Below are 18,093 nucleotides of genomic sequence, written 5' to 3' on the forward strand. Positions count from 1 at the left end.
ACACAATAAGAGACTTGGCCAAAATATTTCCAAATGTTCAAAATAACCCTTTCTAGCTAGGAGACAAAACATTCTAGAAAGGCAGTAAGTCGAAGAGAGTTACTAATTCATTTCTATTTAAAATGTTGCTTAATCAGAACCTACATTTTTTTTCAGACTATATTTAAATGACTATTCAGTGATGGATTAAAAGACATACTGTAGTGTTCATTCTGGAAGACAGAAAAATATTGGTACCATGAGTCAGCAACAGTGTAGATATAAAAACATAAAATAAAAAGGGAACAGCATGCTTGTGATATATTTAAAGGTATACTAAGTATATCACGAGGGGATTAGCTCATTACTCTTAGGACTGTTGAATCCCTTTCGAGAAAACAGCGTCTAGTTCTGGCGGCTACAGCTGACCCAGAACTAGAAGGTTTGGCAGAGAGGCACAACAATAATTAAAGTGTTTCAAAGACCTATGAGAACAGTTTAAGGGAATTGGGATTAGCTAGCCAAGAAAAAAAAGAGAGCGAGAATGAGCGAGAACCAGAGGCTGAAGGAATGATTTAATAACACTTTCCAATTATGTGAATGGCTCCTTGCATAGGTGCCTGTTCTATTCCTCCACTGAGGACAGAACGAGAGGAAACACGCTTAAGCAGCATGAGGAATTTAGGCTGTAACTCACAAGGAAAAAATTCCTAATATTGAAAGTTGTTACAACAGTATTAGTGTGAATTACCAATGGGGACTGTAGAAAGTTCTTCTTTTTCAAAATACTATAGATTCTTGTGTGCTTAAAGGCTGGAAACTCTTATACGGTTCTTTCCAGATCCTAAAATACAAGATCCATAATTTTGCCTCTTTTAACACTGCTCACCTACGCCAACTGATAGCACTGAAGACAAGATACGGGAATTCACATTCTCAATCTGTTTCGATCTCTCGTTTTACTGTTAACTATTCTGTATCCTAGTGGTGTATTGCCTCTCTTTTTGCCTGATAATAAAGAAAGAACAAATTATAAACACAAAACCAACCAGGCAAACTTCCATAAAGATCTTACAGAACCAAAACGAAACACTAGCAAAATTGAAATGTGGCTCATTCTAGAAAAAATAATGGGTTAGATTGGGACAGTAGGAGGCTGTTGAAGTCAAAAGACAGGTACATTTGCATTGGATTGTGATAAACCTTAAGGTATCAGGATTTGTTGACATATATATATATATGCCTAAAAGACCTTGCTCTCGCCCCTAAATGCCAATTTCAAGCCATCTAAGCAAAGACTCTTAGAATGGGCCATTTAGCCCTGGTTTTTCATTTTGGTTATGCAATATCTTTTTTTCCTCTCCGACAGCATTCGTGGTGTGGCACTGTAGGATAAGCACTGGATTGCTAGCCTCAAAGTCAGTTGTTCAAAGCCTCCAGCCACTCTTTGGAAACTCTATACGGGGTTGCTATGAGTCAGAACTGATTCGAGGGTATTTAACAACAACAACAACAACAACACAGCATTCATATATACAAAAAGAGCAGAGATATTCTAGCCTGTAGTTGTAATAGCCACAGTTTGGATGTACTATGGGTTTCCCATCCTCCGTTGGTCCTCATCTATCAAAAACTATCTGTAGCATAGACTCTAGAGAAATAAATCAAGTTGGCATTATTGTTGCTCTGGTACAGGTGATTGTGGTGGTACCACCGAAACAAGATACAAAGACCATGAAATAACAAAAGACACGAACATAGTTCTATGTTACTGAGTCTGTTCTGACTCATGGTGACACCACGTGTTTCAGAAAAGAACTGTACTCCATAGGGTTTCAATGATGTGACCCTTCAAAAGTAGATCACAGACCTTACTTCTGAGACCTCTTTAGGTGGATTTGAGCTACCAACCTTTTGGTGAATAATCAAGTATTTAATTGTGCTACTCAGGACTTCAAACACAGCTAAAAAACAAAACAAACAAAAATTTCTAGTCAAGGGATTGAACTACCAATATACCCTCACCAGGAGTCCTCGTGTGGCACTGCGGACTAATATGTCAGACTGCAAAGTTGTTTGAACCACAAGGTCAGTGGGTCAAGCTCACCAGCTCTAATTGGAAACCCTATACAGGGTCACTATGGGTCGGAATCGACTCGACGGCACTTAGTACTTAACAACAGCAACATACCCTCTGCAGGGTTGTTATGAGTCAGAACCAACTCGACGGCACTTAATAAATAGCAAACTCCTGATGTGGTACTGTAGAACCAGTACTGATAGGCAGTTCAAACTTACCAGCTGTTCTTTGGAAACTCTATACAGGGTCACCATGAGTCAAAACGGACTGATAGCACTTAACAACAACATAATAAATAGCATGTTAGAAGTATGGGAATTTTGCAGGACTCAGAATAACTTTTGGGTTTCTGTCATTATAGACTTTCCATATGTTCTTAGGCACATAAATGTGTCAACCTGAATACTCATTTTCTCCTTAGGGTGACAACATCAATGGTTAGGTGTGGAAGAAAAGCAATGGGAAGATACCTCAACAAGCTCCATATTTGAGCTACCATAAAAATTTATATCTTATTGCCATCACTGAAATGAAACCAAGTCTATGATTTGTTGAATGTAAAACTGATGTTCTGCTCTGTAAACCTTCACTCAATTCATAATAAAAAGCATATCTATATCTATATATCTATATCTATATATATACAGAGAGAGAGAGAGAGAGAGAGAGAGAGAGAAAGTCCTGGTGTGGCACTGTCGGTTAATGCGCCAGACTGCAAAACCGTTTGAACTGCAAGGTTGGCGGTTCAAACCCACCAGCTGCTCCTTGGAAAACCTATACAGAGTCGCTATTATAAGTATATCTATATTGTCATTGTTGTTAAGTGCCATCGAGTCGATTCCTGTATAGGGTTTCCAAGGAGCAGCTGGCGAGCTTGAACTGCCAACTTTATGGTTCGCAGTCCAGTGCTGATTCTACAGTGCCACACCAGAATTCATATATATATATGCTTGTTTGAAGAAAATATAATTGATATCTCAATTATGATGTTTGTGAAAATCATGTCAAAACTACATTTTTGTGGAAAAATTGAATGAAACGATAATGCAATTTTTTCTTGAACTTTCTGAAGACGCCTCGTAGAGAGAACTAAACATTCTACAAACGATTGTGTCCAGCACTGTTCAGATGGTGAGAAGGAACTACCATCCTGGAAACAGTTTTTGCCTAAACCATCTTAGTTTCTCTCCTAAGGAGCCCTTGTGTTATAGTGCGCTGCTAACCCTAAGGCTGATGGTTCGAACCCTCCAGCTGCTCTGAGCAGAACGATGAGACTATCTGCTCCTGTAAAAATCTGCAGTCTCAGGAATTCAATGGAGCAATTCTCCTCTTTCCCACAGGATCGCCATGAGTTGGAATTGACTTGATGGCAGTGGTTTCTCAGTTTCTCTCCTAGGCCACAGACTACTTAAAAATGGAAACTATGCTTCTACTCAAAATTCCAAATTTTGCATGGTATATTTAAAATGATCTGGCTTAAATGACAAGGATACACAAAACTCACACTGAAGTCCCCGAATGGAACCATATATGAGACAGTCATCCTCTGGAGCACTGATTCTCAACCAGGGACAAGTCTGTTCCCTCAAAGGACATTAATAATGTCTAGAGACTTTAGTTGTCACAAATGGGGGCAGGATGCTACTGGCAGCTACTGGGTAGAGGGTAGCGACATACAGTCCAAAATCTTATATTACCATGTTCATTTGTTAAAACTAAGAAATCCATATATATAATTTGCTGTTGCTGTTAAGTACCATCCAGTCGGTTCCAATGCATAGTGACCCTATATAGGGTTTCTGAGAAGTGGCTAGTGGGTTTGAACTGACATCCTTGTGGTTAGCAGTGCAGTGCTTATCCTATAGCACCACATTATCACTCTCTCTCTCTGTCTCTCTATCTATATACCAAGTATGTATGTATGTATGTATGTATGTATATAATAGTACATTAGTATTAATTAAACTCTAGACTTCTCTGGGAGCACTGAAGGGCACCCAACAGGCAAGCTGCTATCCTACAGAAAACAGAAGCTGAGAATCCATGCTGGTAAGCCTGTTGAACTACTGTTGGCAAGAGAAGTACCATGGAAATAGGGTACAAAGAGGACTAACAAAGCGAAAACCCCAAACTGGAGATCACAAGGGAACATGCTACAAATGATAGACCATGATTTTAACTCAAGTTGTTTCTCAAATAGATAATTCTACATAAAGTATTCCAGGATAAATAGGAGCAGGAATTCATTCCCAATCAAGGTAAGGCAGTCCAGCTAGTAGAAATGTGTGTGTGTTTGTGTACCTGTACATATAAAAACATGCAAGTGTATGCCATAGTTTTATTCAGGAGAATTCTTGCCCATTAAAAGAAAAAATAATAAATACAATAAATTATATACATGTGCATGAATAGGAACCCCAAACAATCTTATGGAAAGAAACAGATAAATTTATGTAGAACACTGGGGACAAACTACAGCTTTTGAAAAAGGTTTATCTCCCTTCCCTGAACATTTTCATTTGCTGTTTTCCCTAGTAAAATGTGCCCTTCATAAATCCAAATAACCACTTCAATGTTGCTGTCATTGTTAATGGGTAATGGCATTAGTAGACAACAAACTTACTTTTCCGGCTCTGATTATAAAAAGCTCTTGTGCTTGGAAAGATTTGCTGAATTTAAATTGATCAAAAACTGTGTGGTGAATTACAGTCTGTACGCACAGCTTTAAAACTACAAGGAGAATGGCTAGTCAGGGTCAGGCAGTATAGGACTGACAGTTCCTGACTGTTCCCTGAGCTGTTATTACAATTTCTTTAACAACCTCTAAATCTACCAAGGGCATCAGTGGAATATTTTACATAAGAGAGGAGTCTGCACTAGCAACGAACATAAAAGAAGGAACAAGAACAAGTTGTAAAGAATATTAATGAGTCTTCTTCAAAACAAGCCCAATTTTGATGAAAATCTAATGAATGATTAAAAAAAAAAAAACACTGCCTATAAAACTATATGAAACCAGCATGTAACAAATAAAAGAGAAGAAAGGTGGCATTTTGATTCTCTTAGCCACAAGAGACTTATGTTATACCTTTGAGTTGCTAAGAAACTATAGTAGAAGGCACAAGGGATCATTTATCTGAGGTTCCACACACTTTTTTCACATCCTGCTATTCTATCTACGCTACTTTTCTTTAGAGAATGGTTGGTCTCATGTGAAAAGCCATACCGTATGTACAACACTGTTTTCTCTATCTCAGAGCTTTGTTACAAGAGTTGCTACCCAGAAGATCAGGCAAGACTTTGCTGATATGGCCATGCTTTGAATTCAGAATGGTAATTCATTTCCCTTTCTGCACTTTCCATTTATAACTTTTAGTACATAAATCAAAGAAGCTTGGAGACGTGTAACTGTTGAGACAATCATCTTTGACTTTATTTTACAGATGAGAGCAGACTCAATGAGGTTAAAGATATAGTTCAAGATGGTTTCGTTTTTAATATGAAAATATGGATGCTTAAAATAGTCTTTAAAAGGGAGAACAATGTGATGGAAACTATGAGAACATATAGACTGTGCTCAGAAATCTTTTTGATCATTAACTTGCTTGACAGTACTACCAGGACCCGTTCCGGTTGTAGTTGAGTCAAGTCCAACTTATGGAGACCCCATGGGTGCCAGAAAAGAACTGTGCTCTGTAAAGTTTTCGATGGCTGATTTTTCACAAGTAGATTGCCAGTCCTTTCTTCTGAGATTTCTTTCCTATGGGTAAATTTGAACCCCCAACCTTGTGGTTAGCAGTCTAGAATATTAACTCTTTGTACCATCCAAGAACTCCTTGAGAGGGCTGCTGTTGTTGTTATTGTTAAGTGCCTTCAACTTGATTCTGACTCATAGCAACCTTGTATAGGGCTTCCGAGGAGCAGCCTGAGCGTGCTGGAGGCTTGGGTATCTATGCAAGCAAAGTCTCCATAGGGTAGTGCCCAGTTGCTAAATCTTGCAGTGAATTCTATTCTGATCTACTGACAGTCACAACAAGGTAGAAGTGAATACCATTGGTTTTTCCCTTATGTTTTGGCACTACCCATCCTTCCTACCATTAGATACTATGGCACATATGAGCTACATGGCCAACATACAGAACCGAAAAAAACAACAAAACAAAACAGAAAATCCTATGAGCTTCTCTATCCTCATTAGAAAAAAGGACACATTTATGTTTTGGTCATATCAAGTTGTTGCTCCCACAAGAGAAGTGGTTGACATGGAAATGTATTTATTATGTTTATTATATTTCTGATATATTTGGTATGGCTATGGGAGAAAAAGACTTTCAATTCTAGACGCTGGCATTTCAAACATTGTCCTGGCCCAAAGAGAGTTGAGCCAGAAGAGATGCTATTCAAAACCTCCTTGGATGCTTATAATGATATATGGGCATCATTTTACAGAAGAAAGTCAGCTAATACATGCAGAAGGAATGGTACAATTAGGAAACCCCTGTTGTACAATCACCAATATAAGACTGAATTAGATAAGGATAATCAATGGATGCTAAAATTATACGGTGCAAGTCTATTAAGGAACAGACTATTGAAGAATATGAACCTATCACAAAGATTACTTTCCAATTACAATGGCAAAGGGTACTTTTTACAATGGAGATATCTGTCAAACACCACCTGAACATTCTTGGTGGTGGTGGTTGTGTGCCGTGGAGTCAGTTCCGACTTATAGCAACCCTATATAGGGTTTCCGAGGGTATAAACCTTTATGGAAGCAGAAATCCTTGTCTTTCTCCTGCGGAAAAGCTGGTAGTTTAGAACTACTGGCATTGAGGTTAGCAGCCTGACTCATAACCACTAGGCTACTAGAGATCCTTTTAACTTATTCAATAAGAACAAAGTGTAATTTTTCTCTTCCAAGATGTGAGGCAATGGGAAGTATACAGCATCACGTCTATCATCTTCTTGCCAAAAAAATATTAACCTGATTCTAATCCCAAGGAAGCAACTAGACAAATTCAGAATATGGAACTTTCTGTAAAAGAACTGGCCTGGGATCTTCCAAAGTATCAATGTCAGGAAATCACAAACAAAAAGACTCAAAGGAGAGTACAGAGGCACCACAAGCAAAACCAAGGAAAAAGTCTTGACTGGATTCTGGAAGAAAACAAATAGTTCCAAGGGAGACATTCTAGAAGCAATGAAGAAATTTCAATGTGTACTGCATATCAGATGACATTATAGAAATCATATTACATTAGACTATGATGACGACATTGCAGTTACATAGGGAAATATCCCTTAAGAAAAAGAAGACAATATCAAGTGGACTTTAGGAGTGCATGTTATGATGTCCCTTTTAAATGGTAAAGGGGAAAAAATATGTGTGTATGTGTATGTGTATGTGTATGCAGGAGATAGATGAGGCTTTCTGCTCCCACAAAGGTTTACAACCCATGAAACTATGAACTAGAATCAACAAGGTGTCACTTAACAACAACAACATGTGGGCACATACACAGAGAGTGAGGGGAAGTTGAACAGCATACAGTGCTTAGCATGGGTTGTAGAGATGTGCATAATATATATGTTCACTGTACTCTACTTTTAACTCCTTCTTTAAGTTTGAAAAATTTCTAAAAATAACATTGCTTGAAAACCATTGCTTTCTCCCAAGTCTTTCCTTCATGGCAAAGAGTAAGAGAAGAGAGTGGGTAAGAGTGACTTTAGTAACTGTGGAGGGGGTTGGTGGTAGCGGGAATGGCATTAACGTCAATAGTATAAAATTTGAGAAGCTCCTCAGAGTAAATTTTCTTAAAAAACCCACAAATCGAACACAAAGCTGATTTCCTCTCTACTTTCCAACCTTCAAGGAGTCTTGTAATGAAATGGTTAAAATCTCGCTTGCTAACAGAAAGGCTGGCAGTTCAAACCCACCCATCTGCTCTGCAGGAGAAGGACCTGGTAATGTGTTTCTGTAAAGATTACAGCCAAGAAAACCTTACGGGAAACGTTCTATGCTGACACTTGGGATCGCTATGAGTTGAATACATTTGGCAGCAACAACTCATACCTTGACAGCTCCTAAAACATCTTACACACTCTCCCTACATATGTTTTTTCAAGATCCCTACATATGAATCTCCATCCATTAAAAAAAAAAGCTCAAGAATGCCCACACTGTAGGGCAGTTCTACGTCTACGCTGTCCTACAAAATTGCTCTGAGTTGGAATCGACTCAACAGCAGTGCATTCAGGGCTATGAGAGAATACATTTCTGCTGTTTTAAGCCAAGAAAAAAAGAATCCCCGCACTTAACAGACATTTTTCTGGATTAAAGTAAAATTGAGAGGTCAAGAGTTGTCTTCATGAAGACAAGAAGAAACAAAAGACTTCCCAGAATTGCTGTCTTGGGTAGAAATCAAGTATTTTATTTAAAGTTCTAAAGCTAATGAGCAGGTTGGAGGCCAGCACTCACTGCTCTAAATATTAATCAGGACTCTGAATAACCCATTAAAGATCAAATCAGCCCAAACAATTACAAATGGGCGATTATCCATTCTTCATTTACATGTTCAAGGACAACTGTCCTGACCTCAGGCTCTCCACTCCACCTGACTAATAAACCAATTAACACCATAGCCCCAGGAAACATGAAGACAATTGTGAAATCTATGCAAATCCATAAGCATACTCAATTTTACTAATTTAAGCTTCTCGTTGTTGTTCAGTGCTATCAAGTTAGTTCCGATCCACAGTGACCCTGTATAGCTAGAGTTCTTATTTAACTGTAACGCTTCACTTAAGACATTATAAAACATATATATCTAAGTCTTCAGGTATCATGGAACATACTCTCTCAAGTGTGGATCATGACACATTATGCAAAAGTACAAGCTGTAAAGTAAACTCTTCCACTACTCAGCGTAGTGGTTACGAATCAGGCTGTGAACCGCAAGGTCAGCAGTTCGAAACTACCAGCGGTTCCGCGGGAGAAAGATGAGGCATTCTGCTCCCGTAAAGATTTACAGCCTTGGAAACCCTGTGCAGGGTTGCTATGAGTCGGAACCAACTCCATGGCACTTAACAACAACAATAACAACAACTGTTGCCTAGTGTGGTACTGTAGGAAAAGCACTGGTGGGCACTTCAAACCCACCAGCTGCTCCTCAGAAACCCCATACAGGAATCACTATGAGTCGGAATCTATTCGGTGGCATTTAACAACAACAACTATTGCCTACAATAATTTAAATTCCTGTTTGTTATTGTTGTTGTTAAGTACCGTGGAGTCGGTTCCAATTCATAGTGACCCTGTACAGGGTTTCCAAGGCTGTAAATCTTTACGGGAGCAGAAAACCTCATCTTTCTCCAGCGGAACCACTGGTAGTTTCGAACTGCTGACCTTGTGGTTGGCAGCCTGACTCGTAACCACTACGCTACAAGAGCTCCTTAGAATCCTGTTTAGGGAAAGGCAAAATGATTGTTGTTGTTATGTGCCTTCGAGTCAGTTCTGACTCATAGAGACCCTGGATAGGTTTTCAGAGGAGCGGCTGGTGAGCTTGAACCAAAACAGACAAAGAACAGATCAAGGGTTTCCAGAGACTAGGTGTAAAGACAATTATGACAAAGAGAGCACAGGGTGGTGATGGGGTTAGTTACAAGGTATATGCATTTGTCTAATGTTGTAGAACTGAGCACCAGAGGAAATTTTATTGTATGAAAATAAAATGAAGCTTAAAAAAAGGACAACATGAAAAATAAATGAAAAATACTTCATCAAATGCCAAAAAAACAAACAAAAAATAGTTGTTAGATCAGGATAGATCAACACACACTAAGTATTTTGGATAAATAAATATGAATTTCTGAGGAGGAAGTCTGACACAATTCTTCGTTTTGAATCATCTTTGTAGAAAGATACTTTCATGAAAAAAAATTTACAGTCTAGTGGCAAATATGGAAAAATAAAATATTAAAAATTGAACTCACGGTTCCTAGTTTCCATGAGCTTTTTGGGTAACTGTTAATGTGAACTAGAGTTTATAATGAGGGGCTTCACAATGTTTGTGGGAAAATTCTAGTATCATTTAATTCCATTTTTCCATGAATTTTAAAAGCCTAGAAGCAGCAATAAACTCAAATGTAGCAACGATTGTGAGGTTAGCACAGGGCCAGGCGGTGTTCGTTCTGTTGTGCATAGGGTCGCTATGAATTGGCACCAACTCGACGGCACCTAACAACAATATATATATATATACATACACACACACATATATACTTATTTGCTTTCAAATGTTCATAGCCTTTTCAACTCTGTGGAGTACACCATAAGTTGGAAATCAACTCCACAGCAACTAATAACAGCTAGTGAGTCTGTAGGATCAGCATTGGACTGGGACCTGCAAGGTCGGCAGTTCAAACCCATCAGCCACTCCTCGGAAACCTGGTACAAGGTTCCTATGAGTTGGAATCGACTTGACGGCACTCAACAACAACAAAGTAAGTCCAAAGTGGAAAAAGCAGAATGTCTATGGAACTGAAGGGTCCATATTTTCAATATTACTGAGTAATAAGGCAAAGAAAATCTAAGGAAAACAGGGTATTTTTAAAGTTAGTTTGGTGATGGTGGTGGTGTGCTGTGGAATCGGTCCGACTCACAGAGACCCTGTGTAGGGTTTCCGAGGCTGTAAACCTTTACGGATGCAGAAAGCCTCATCTTTCTCCCATGGAATGAGTGTCTGGTAGTTTTGAACTGCTGACCTTGAGGTTAGCAGCCCGACTTGTAACCACCACACTACCAGAGCTCCTTAAAGTTAATTTTCGGATGGAAATTATGTAATGTAACCAACTGGTATGAGTGATGCCATCTAATGGGTTCAGAAATCCTGGCATGGCATTTTAACATTCACAGAGAAACAGAATTTCAAGGGTCTCTAAAACCTGATACTGATGTGGCACTGTAGGATAAGCTCTGGACTGTGAACCACAAGGTTAGCAGTGCAAACTCACCAGCTGCTCTTCGGAAACCATGCACAGGGTCACTGTGAGTTGGAATCGACTCAACGACTCTTAACAACAACAAAACCTGATCCACAGATGCTTGGTTAAAGATAAAAGGAATTGCTAAATCTTGGTGGAATATTCTCCTGTGATAACCCATTTAGGTAACATCAGCTAATACTTACTGAACACGTACTATGTGCCAGGCACAGCTCTAAATGCTTTGTCTGTATGGTTTAGGGATTAGGAAGGGTAAGAAACATGCTCAAGGTCACATACCCAGCAAACAGTGAAGCTGGGATTCCATCCCAGGCAGTCAAGGTTTATGAACTTAACCTCTCGGCTCTCCTGTCACTCACTACTGCAGGCATTCTGGAGTGATTTACTATTTACAGATGACAGTAATATATACTTGTTCTCAACAGTTGAGGCTGCAATTTTTTCTCACTTCTTTATCATTCTATATTACAGAAACTGCATCGATGATACTTATTTTTGTCAGATGAATATAAAAATACCAAAGACAGATGAAAAAGCAACTTATTCATTTTGAATGCATGAATGCAACAGAAGGCAGAAAACAGATGTAAAATAAACAGATTGTGACACCCAAGCTCCTGTAGGTGAAGCATATTGAATATAAAATTGGTGTATATGATTCTATCTAAACAATGAAATCCTTAAAATATTTACAGAAGAAAATGGTCAAAATATTATGTGTTTGTGTGGGGGTGGGGGTGGGGGGTGAGGGCAGTGGGGCACTTTTCAGGGCTGTGCCAAATAGCAATTTGTGGATATATGACATTTTTTTGGTGCCAATTCAAAGTATAATGTTTTCCCACCTTAAAAGGAATATTACTTGAATTTTTATATGGTAAACTGGTAGTGGTGGTTAATGTACTGTGGAGTTGGTTCTGATTCAGTGACTCTGTATAGGGATTCCGAGGCTGTAGATCTTTATGGGAGCAGAAAGTCTCATCTTTCTCCCATGGAAAAGTTGGTAGATTCGAACTGCTGACCTTGCAGTTAGCAGCACAACTCGCAACCCACTATGTGATCAGAGCTTCTTTTAAGGTAAACGGTTGTTAACCTTAAAAGTCAGTTCCAACTTATACTGACCCTGTATAGGGTTTCCAAGGAGCAGCTGATGAGTTTAAACCACTGACCTTTTGGTTCAAACTGACCTGGCAGTTCAGTGCTTATCCTACGGCACCATACCAGGACTCCTAAGGTAAACTTGTTATTGTTGTCAATAAGTAATGTCGAGGCAGTTCTGACTCATAGCGACCCTGTATAATTTTAGTGGACTTCCAAGAAGCTTCTCTTGCAGAATGGCTGGTAATTTCGAACTGCTGACCTTTAGGTTAGCAGCCTGACTCATAACCACTGTGCTATCAGAGCTCCTTAAGGTAAACTAAGGTAAACTGTTGTTGTTGTTGTGAAGTGCCGTCGAGTTGGTTCCGACCCATAGCGACCCATAGGGTTTCCAGGGAGCAGCTGGTGAGCTTGAACCACCGACCTTGCATTTCAAATGGCTTTGCAGTCTGGCGCATTAACCCACAGCGCCACACTCCTATGCACCTTCAATTGTTGTTGTTGTTGTGTGCCGTGGAGTCGGTTCCGACTCATAGCGACCCTGTACAGGGTTTTCCTAGGCTGTAAATCTTTACGGGAGCAGAACGCCTCATCTTTCTCCCGCGGAACAGCTGGTAGTTTCGAACTGCTGACCTTGCGGTTCACAGTCCTATATGTAACCACTACGCTACCAGAGCTGAACTGGACTCGATGGCACTTAACAACAACAACACAACCAAACACAGACACACAGAACCCATGATCATTATTTAGAATACTCCTAATGCACATTCAATTAGGAGTATTCTAAATAATGATCATGGGTTCTGTGTGTCTGTGTTTGGTTGTGTTGTTGTTGTTAAGTGCCATCGAGTCCAGTTCTGACTCAGCAACCCTGGCTTCCAAGGATCATGCTCAGTTTTCCATTTCATCCTGTTAACAAAATACCAAACCCATTGATAGCCATTGAGTCAATTTGACTCATAGCAACCCTATAGGACAGAATAGAACTGCCCCATAGGGTTTCTAAGTCTGTAAATCTTTCTGGAAGGATATTGCCAAATTTTTCTCCTGACGAGGGGCTGGGGGATTCTAACTACTGACCTTCTGGTTAAACAATGCTTAACCCACAGGTGCCAATTCATATAAGAAATCATGTTAATTCTTAATTCAGTACAGTATTTGAACTGGTTCTAGACAGTTCAACAGAAGAAAATGCTGGCTTGGAAAACAGAAAACCTAGGTTTGATGTCTAGTTCTGGCATGATATAATTGCACGATGTCAAATATCTTCATGCCGTCTTTCTGGGCCTCAGTTATCTCATGTGAGAAAGGAGCCATGTGGACAGGTGCCAAGGTCCCTTCAGGCAGTCTGTATGACTCATTGCCAGGATGGCCTTGACCTCACTCAGGTCACAAGGATCAATCTACTCTCTCAGCAGGGTTGTGTCCATTAAGAAAGAGGTGCACACTGGTACTGCATTAATTCAAACTGTATTTCTAAAACAAACTAGTTTTCAAAATCTAACTTCGTCTACCCGCGTCCATTTCCTAGAAAACGTACTGACTGCAGCAAGCTACTAAAGTAGAAACACATCCTCACTCTGTATCAGTGAAGATACTACTGTTCAACCCATAAATTTATCATGAATTTTTCTTTTTAATATCCAGAGATATGACTTCATTTCCTGGCATTAGAGATAATTCCTTGAAGGACCTATACTGATTTTTAAGTAAGGACAAACATTTTTGATGTCCTTTTCTCTTTTTAAGTGGTTAATGGGGAGGGATATGAGCTGAGGAAGCCTTTCAAAGAACATCCAGAGACTGTTAACTCGTGAAGACACATCTCTCTTCCTGCCACTACCAGGTTCTTGCTTGAATCTGAAGCTACACTCTTTTAATTGTACCAATTTGACAAACAGTAAGTTTTATAGTTGGTGACAACACAACAAAGAGAATAAAAGGGCTGCAGACTGACGCGTAAGTCCGTTATTTCCCTAGGCTGGTAGAAACAGCCGCTTTTGAACACCACCTTGCTGAAGGAATGAGCCTGGGCTATTCCCAAGGTCTACCACTTCAAACAAAGGACAGAGGGAATGTTCACTCTTGTTATCTCTCCCTACTGCAAACATTGTATTTTCATGCCCAATGCACAGTGAAAAGCAAGGTGACTGCCAGAGCACCTGGCTGAGGAAACGCATGCCAAGATGGAGAGTCTAAAGTAGGCATTTACAATGATTCTGTTTAACCCTACTGCAAATTGTTATGACATTGAAAGACTCCCCAAACCTAAGTAATGTCAACCTCATCTGACTCCATACATACAGAATGTGCGTAACACCTTCTAGAAACATCCACAAGGATGTTTTGCCAATGCTTTAAATTCAGCTTATTAAAATGAGGATTTCTCCCCACTTCCAATTCTCTGCTCCGTTCCCTGTTTTGTTATGACATTGGTCTACCAGGGGCCCAGGAAAATGCCTACTTCACACTGGGGGAATTAGAGAGCAGCAGTGTGGAAAGATGTGTATTTGGAAAAGAAGAGGTAAAGGGTAGGGGCATAGCTTAAATTTGCCATTGTAAAGAAAACAAATAAGATACCCAAAGTCTACCTACTCTATTCCCTTCAAAGAAGTTGTGAAAGTTAAATGAGACAATTCATGTGAACAAAAGGAAAACAATTTTAGTAGCAAGAGCAACAGTATTATTTATAAGGATGCTGAGTATAAATGGCGGGGTGAAGTTGTTCCCTAGTAGCAAAAGAATACTGTAGAAGATCATGGAACCAACGGATTGGCAACTGCCTAGGAGTCCTGGTGTGGCTGTGTGGGTTAATGCGCCAGACTGCAAAGGCATTTGAACTGCAAGGTTGGCAGTTCAAGCTCACCAGCTGCTCCTCGGAAAACCTATACAGGGTTGCTATGGGTCAAAATCGACTCCATGACACTTAACAACAACATGAAGAGTTAAATAAGAGAAATTAGGATTTCATTCCCTGGACAATGGGAAGAGACTGAACATTTCTAAGGACGGTGTCATATGGTGAATACATTTTTCTAAAAGCAGTAAGACCAGTAAAAGGGCCCAGGGTAGGAAGTGGTGGCTTGCTAGGAAGATAGTGTGATAAGGGCCCAAGCACAGTAGAAGAGTGATGATGACAAGAAATCAAACAAAAGAAAATAGTATCAAAAATTAGAAAAAATAATTTTTTTTTCTAATTTAAAAAAATATATAAATGTTCAAAGGAGAAACTTTGGAAAATTCCACAATAGTAGAGAGAAGAAAATAAAAGCCACCTGTAATTCCACCTGTTACTACTGTTTATATCCTGGCTGGATTCTCCACAAGCTCAAAAAGGATAATCCTAAGAGTTTGCAGACTGACTAGTGAGGAAGCATTTAATCAGTATATGTGAGCCTGGATTGAGTTCAAAGTTCTGGCACTGAGAAGAGCGTGTTGCTATTCCAGAGACAGAGAAGTAACCAAACAGTAGACATAAGATTAAGAGAGACGAGGGACACCCAACAGAGGAGTGATGGCTACGGAAGTCTGAGGAGTTTGGCAGCAGCACAGCCAGCAATGTTGCTGATAGAATGGCTCCAGAGAGCCTAGGATTTGGCCAAACGTGCTCTGCACTGAGTAGTACAAACAATGAATGCCCTTGAGTGCTATCCAAAAGGTTGGTGGTTCAAGTTCACCCAGAGGTGACTTGGGATACAAGTTTGTTGATCTACTTCTGAATAAATCAGCCATTGAAAACCCTAGGAGCACAGTTCTACTCTGACACACACGTAGGGTCATCATGAGTCAAAATTGACTCCATAGCACGGCACTCTGCAACAGGAGCCATCATGGAATAAAAGCAGCTGTTGGCAGTTTTATGTTCTGATCCTTACCCTCAACTCAAGTCACAAAACATACGTATGTATGTCTACATGGATGTGTATGTGTGTTCTACAAACAGAACTTTAAAAAACAATGGAAACTTGACAAACGAGAAAACAACAATTAGGAAAAGGCCTTGTTTAATTACAAGTTGTTTTATATTCTATTTAAAAAGCAAAACAAAATGAATCTACCTTATTTGTGGTCATTGATATGCATAGTGTGAAAGTCAAAGTGTCTACATTCAAGAACAGAAATATTAGTGCAGCAACTTTCCAAAAAAAAAGAAGAAGAAGAAAAGCAACAAACAAACTAGAAATCTAGAGAGAGAGATTGATAGATAGTGTATGCACATTTTGGGAGGTTGGATATATGGTCCAACCTAGTTAACTCTACAGCTATTTCTATAAACTCTTGGCCATTATTCATAGCATTAGAGTGGATTGAGAATCCTGTATTTACATATGGTTCAGCATTTTCAAAACCATAAGAATATTGTGAGTTCTGTGGTAATGCTAATATCTTCTTCCTTCAATGCTGGTGACATTACAATGGAAATGGCCTCTGACAAAAAGCCATCTGGTAATTTGTATGAAAACCCACAAATAGGTTTATATCCTCTAGTCTGGTAATCCCCCTCCTGAGAATTTATCCTAAAGGGAAAAAAGTCAATCAAAGAAAAGAACTAAAAGCATAAAAATGTTTATCGCAACACTGCCTAGCTTATTAAAAATGGAAAGGATTCAACTGTCCATCAATGGAGTGCTGCGGTGTTTGGGAAGAAGAGGGTGGTCTGGGGCACTGATTAGAGGAAAAGCAATGGGGCAGGAGAAGATAAAGGAGGGACAGGAGAGGTAGAGTGAGTTGAGTTAGTGCTGCACAGTTGTATCAAGTACAAACCTCAGAAATGCTATAATATGCTATTTTATATATATATGGGAGGTCACTATATAGGCCTTTGAATGGTCGCGACATGTCAAGGCTACAAAAGGCAACATTTTAGGGATGAAAACTGTGTTACCTTTTTACCAATAGCCATTGAAAGGAGGTTGTAATGATAGAATTGGGGGCAAAACTAAGAGATTCACTTACAGAGATCCCTTTCTTACTGACAAAGGATTTCTGTGACTGGAGATTGATTTCTGGAACCACTGGAAATGCCTAGCATCCCAGTCTCTCACTAACTGTGGAGACACTGCTGTTAAAGGCAGCATTTTTCTTCTTTCCTCTGTATTGTCCTCTCTCCCAAAGCCTAGAGTCCCAGAGGCCACTGCTTACAGAAACACAAATATCCACAGTCTCGGACCTGCCTGCCTCCACAAGAGTTCCTACGATAAACTGAAGCACTGCAGATTTTTATTATCAATTTTAAACATGCAAAAGAATATATATATATACTTAAAATGCTGAATAACTTACAAATTGGAAGCAGCTTCTGACACTCGGTTCAATATTACTTCCTCCAAAGGATGCAACTTCACCCAACTGTCTTGGGATTTGGATAGAATCATGCAGTAGGAGACCCAGCCTGCGCTGGTCACAAAATCCTGTTGAACTTGCCACTTGCTTGAAAAGGTCTACAAAAGGAAGACAGAAGATTACAATAATAAAAAAATCAGCACAAAGTGGATGCCAGCAGAACCTAATGCCTGAATCCATTATCAACTCTTGAGAATAGCTCCTATTTTTGCTAACCTCGACATTTATTATTTTTATGGACCAGGTTAATCATCACTGTATATAACAAGCATGATGACTTTTATATAAGCTACAGCCCACCAAGAAAATGCAACTTTACATAGAATTTTCCCTAAGCCAGACATGATCCTCTGGGAAATATTGTTTCCATAGCATGTAACTACTACTATCTAAATGATCTAGACTTATTTCTTTTTAAAAATTTTTTATTGTGAACTGAGTGATAGTTTACATGGGAGAATATTGGTTTTACACTCATCGTTTCATTGCAATGATTAGAGTCTCCTTTGTGCATTATCATTCAACAGTATTTGCTTCTATTCCCTCTGTTTTTTGTTTGTTTGTTTGTTTGGGGATGTACACAAAAA

General features: G+C 39.3%; 1 protein-coding gene across 6 annotated transcripts in view; it reads right to left on the bottom strand.

Annotated features, from left to right (window-relative positions):
• The window catches only part of LOC102838260 (dystrophin-like), a 3,237,302-nt gene that overhangs the window by 114,751 nt on the left and 3,104,458 nt on the right, over positions 1 to 18,093 (bottom strand). For all 6 annotated transcript variants that reach the window (XM_006870143.1, XM_006870144.1, XM_006870145.1 and 3 more), the window contains one exon: positions 17,447 to 17,604. In XM_006870143.1, the coding sequence (XP_006870205.1) occupies positions 17,447 to 17,604 (158 nt within the window). The remainder of the gene's footprint in view (positions 1 to 17,446; positions 17,605 to 18,093) is intronic.

The sequence above is a fragment of the Chrysochloris asiatica genome, unplaced genomic scaffold (assembly GCF_000296735.1).
Source record: "Chrysochloris asiatica unplaced genomic scaffold, ChrAsi1.0 scaffold00139, whole genome shotgun sequence".
NCBI classification, from domain to species: Eukaryota; Metazoa; Chordata; class Mammalia; order Afrosoricida; family Chrysochloridae; genus Chrysochloris; species Chrysochloris asiatica.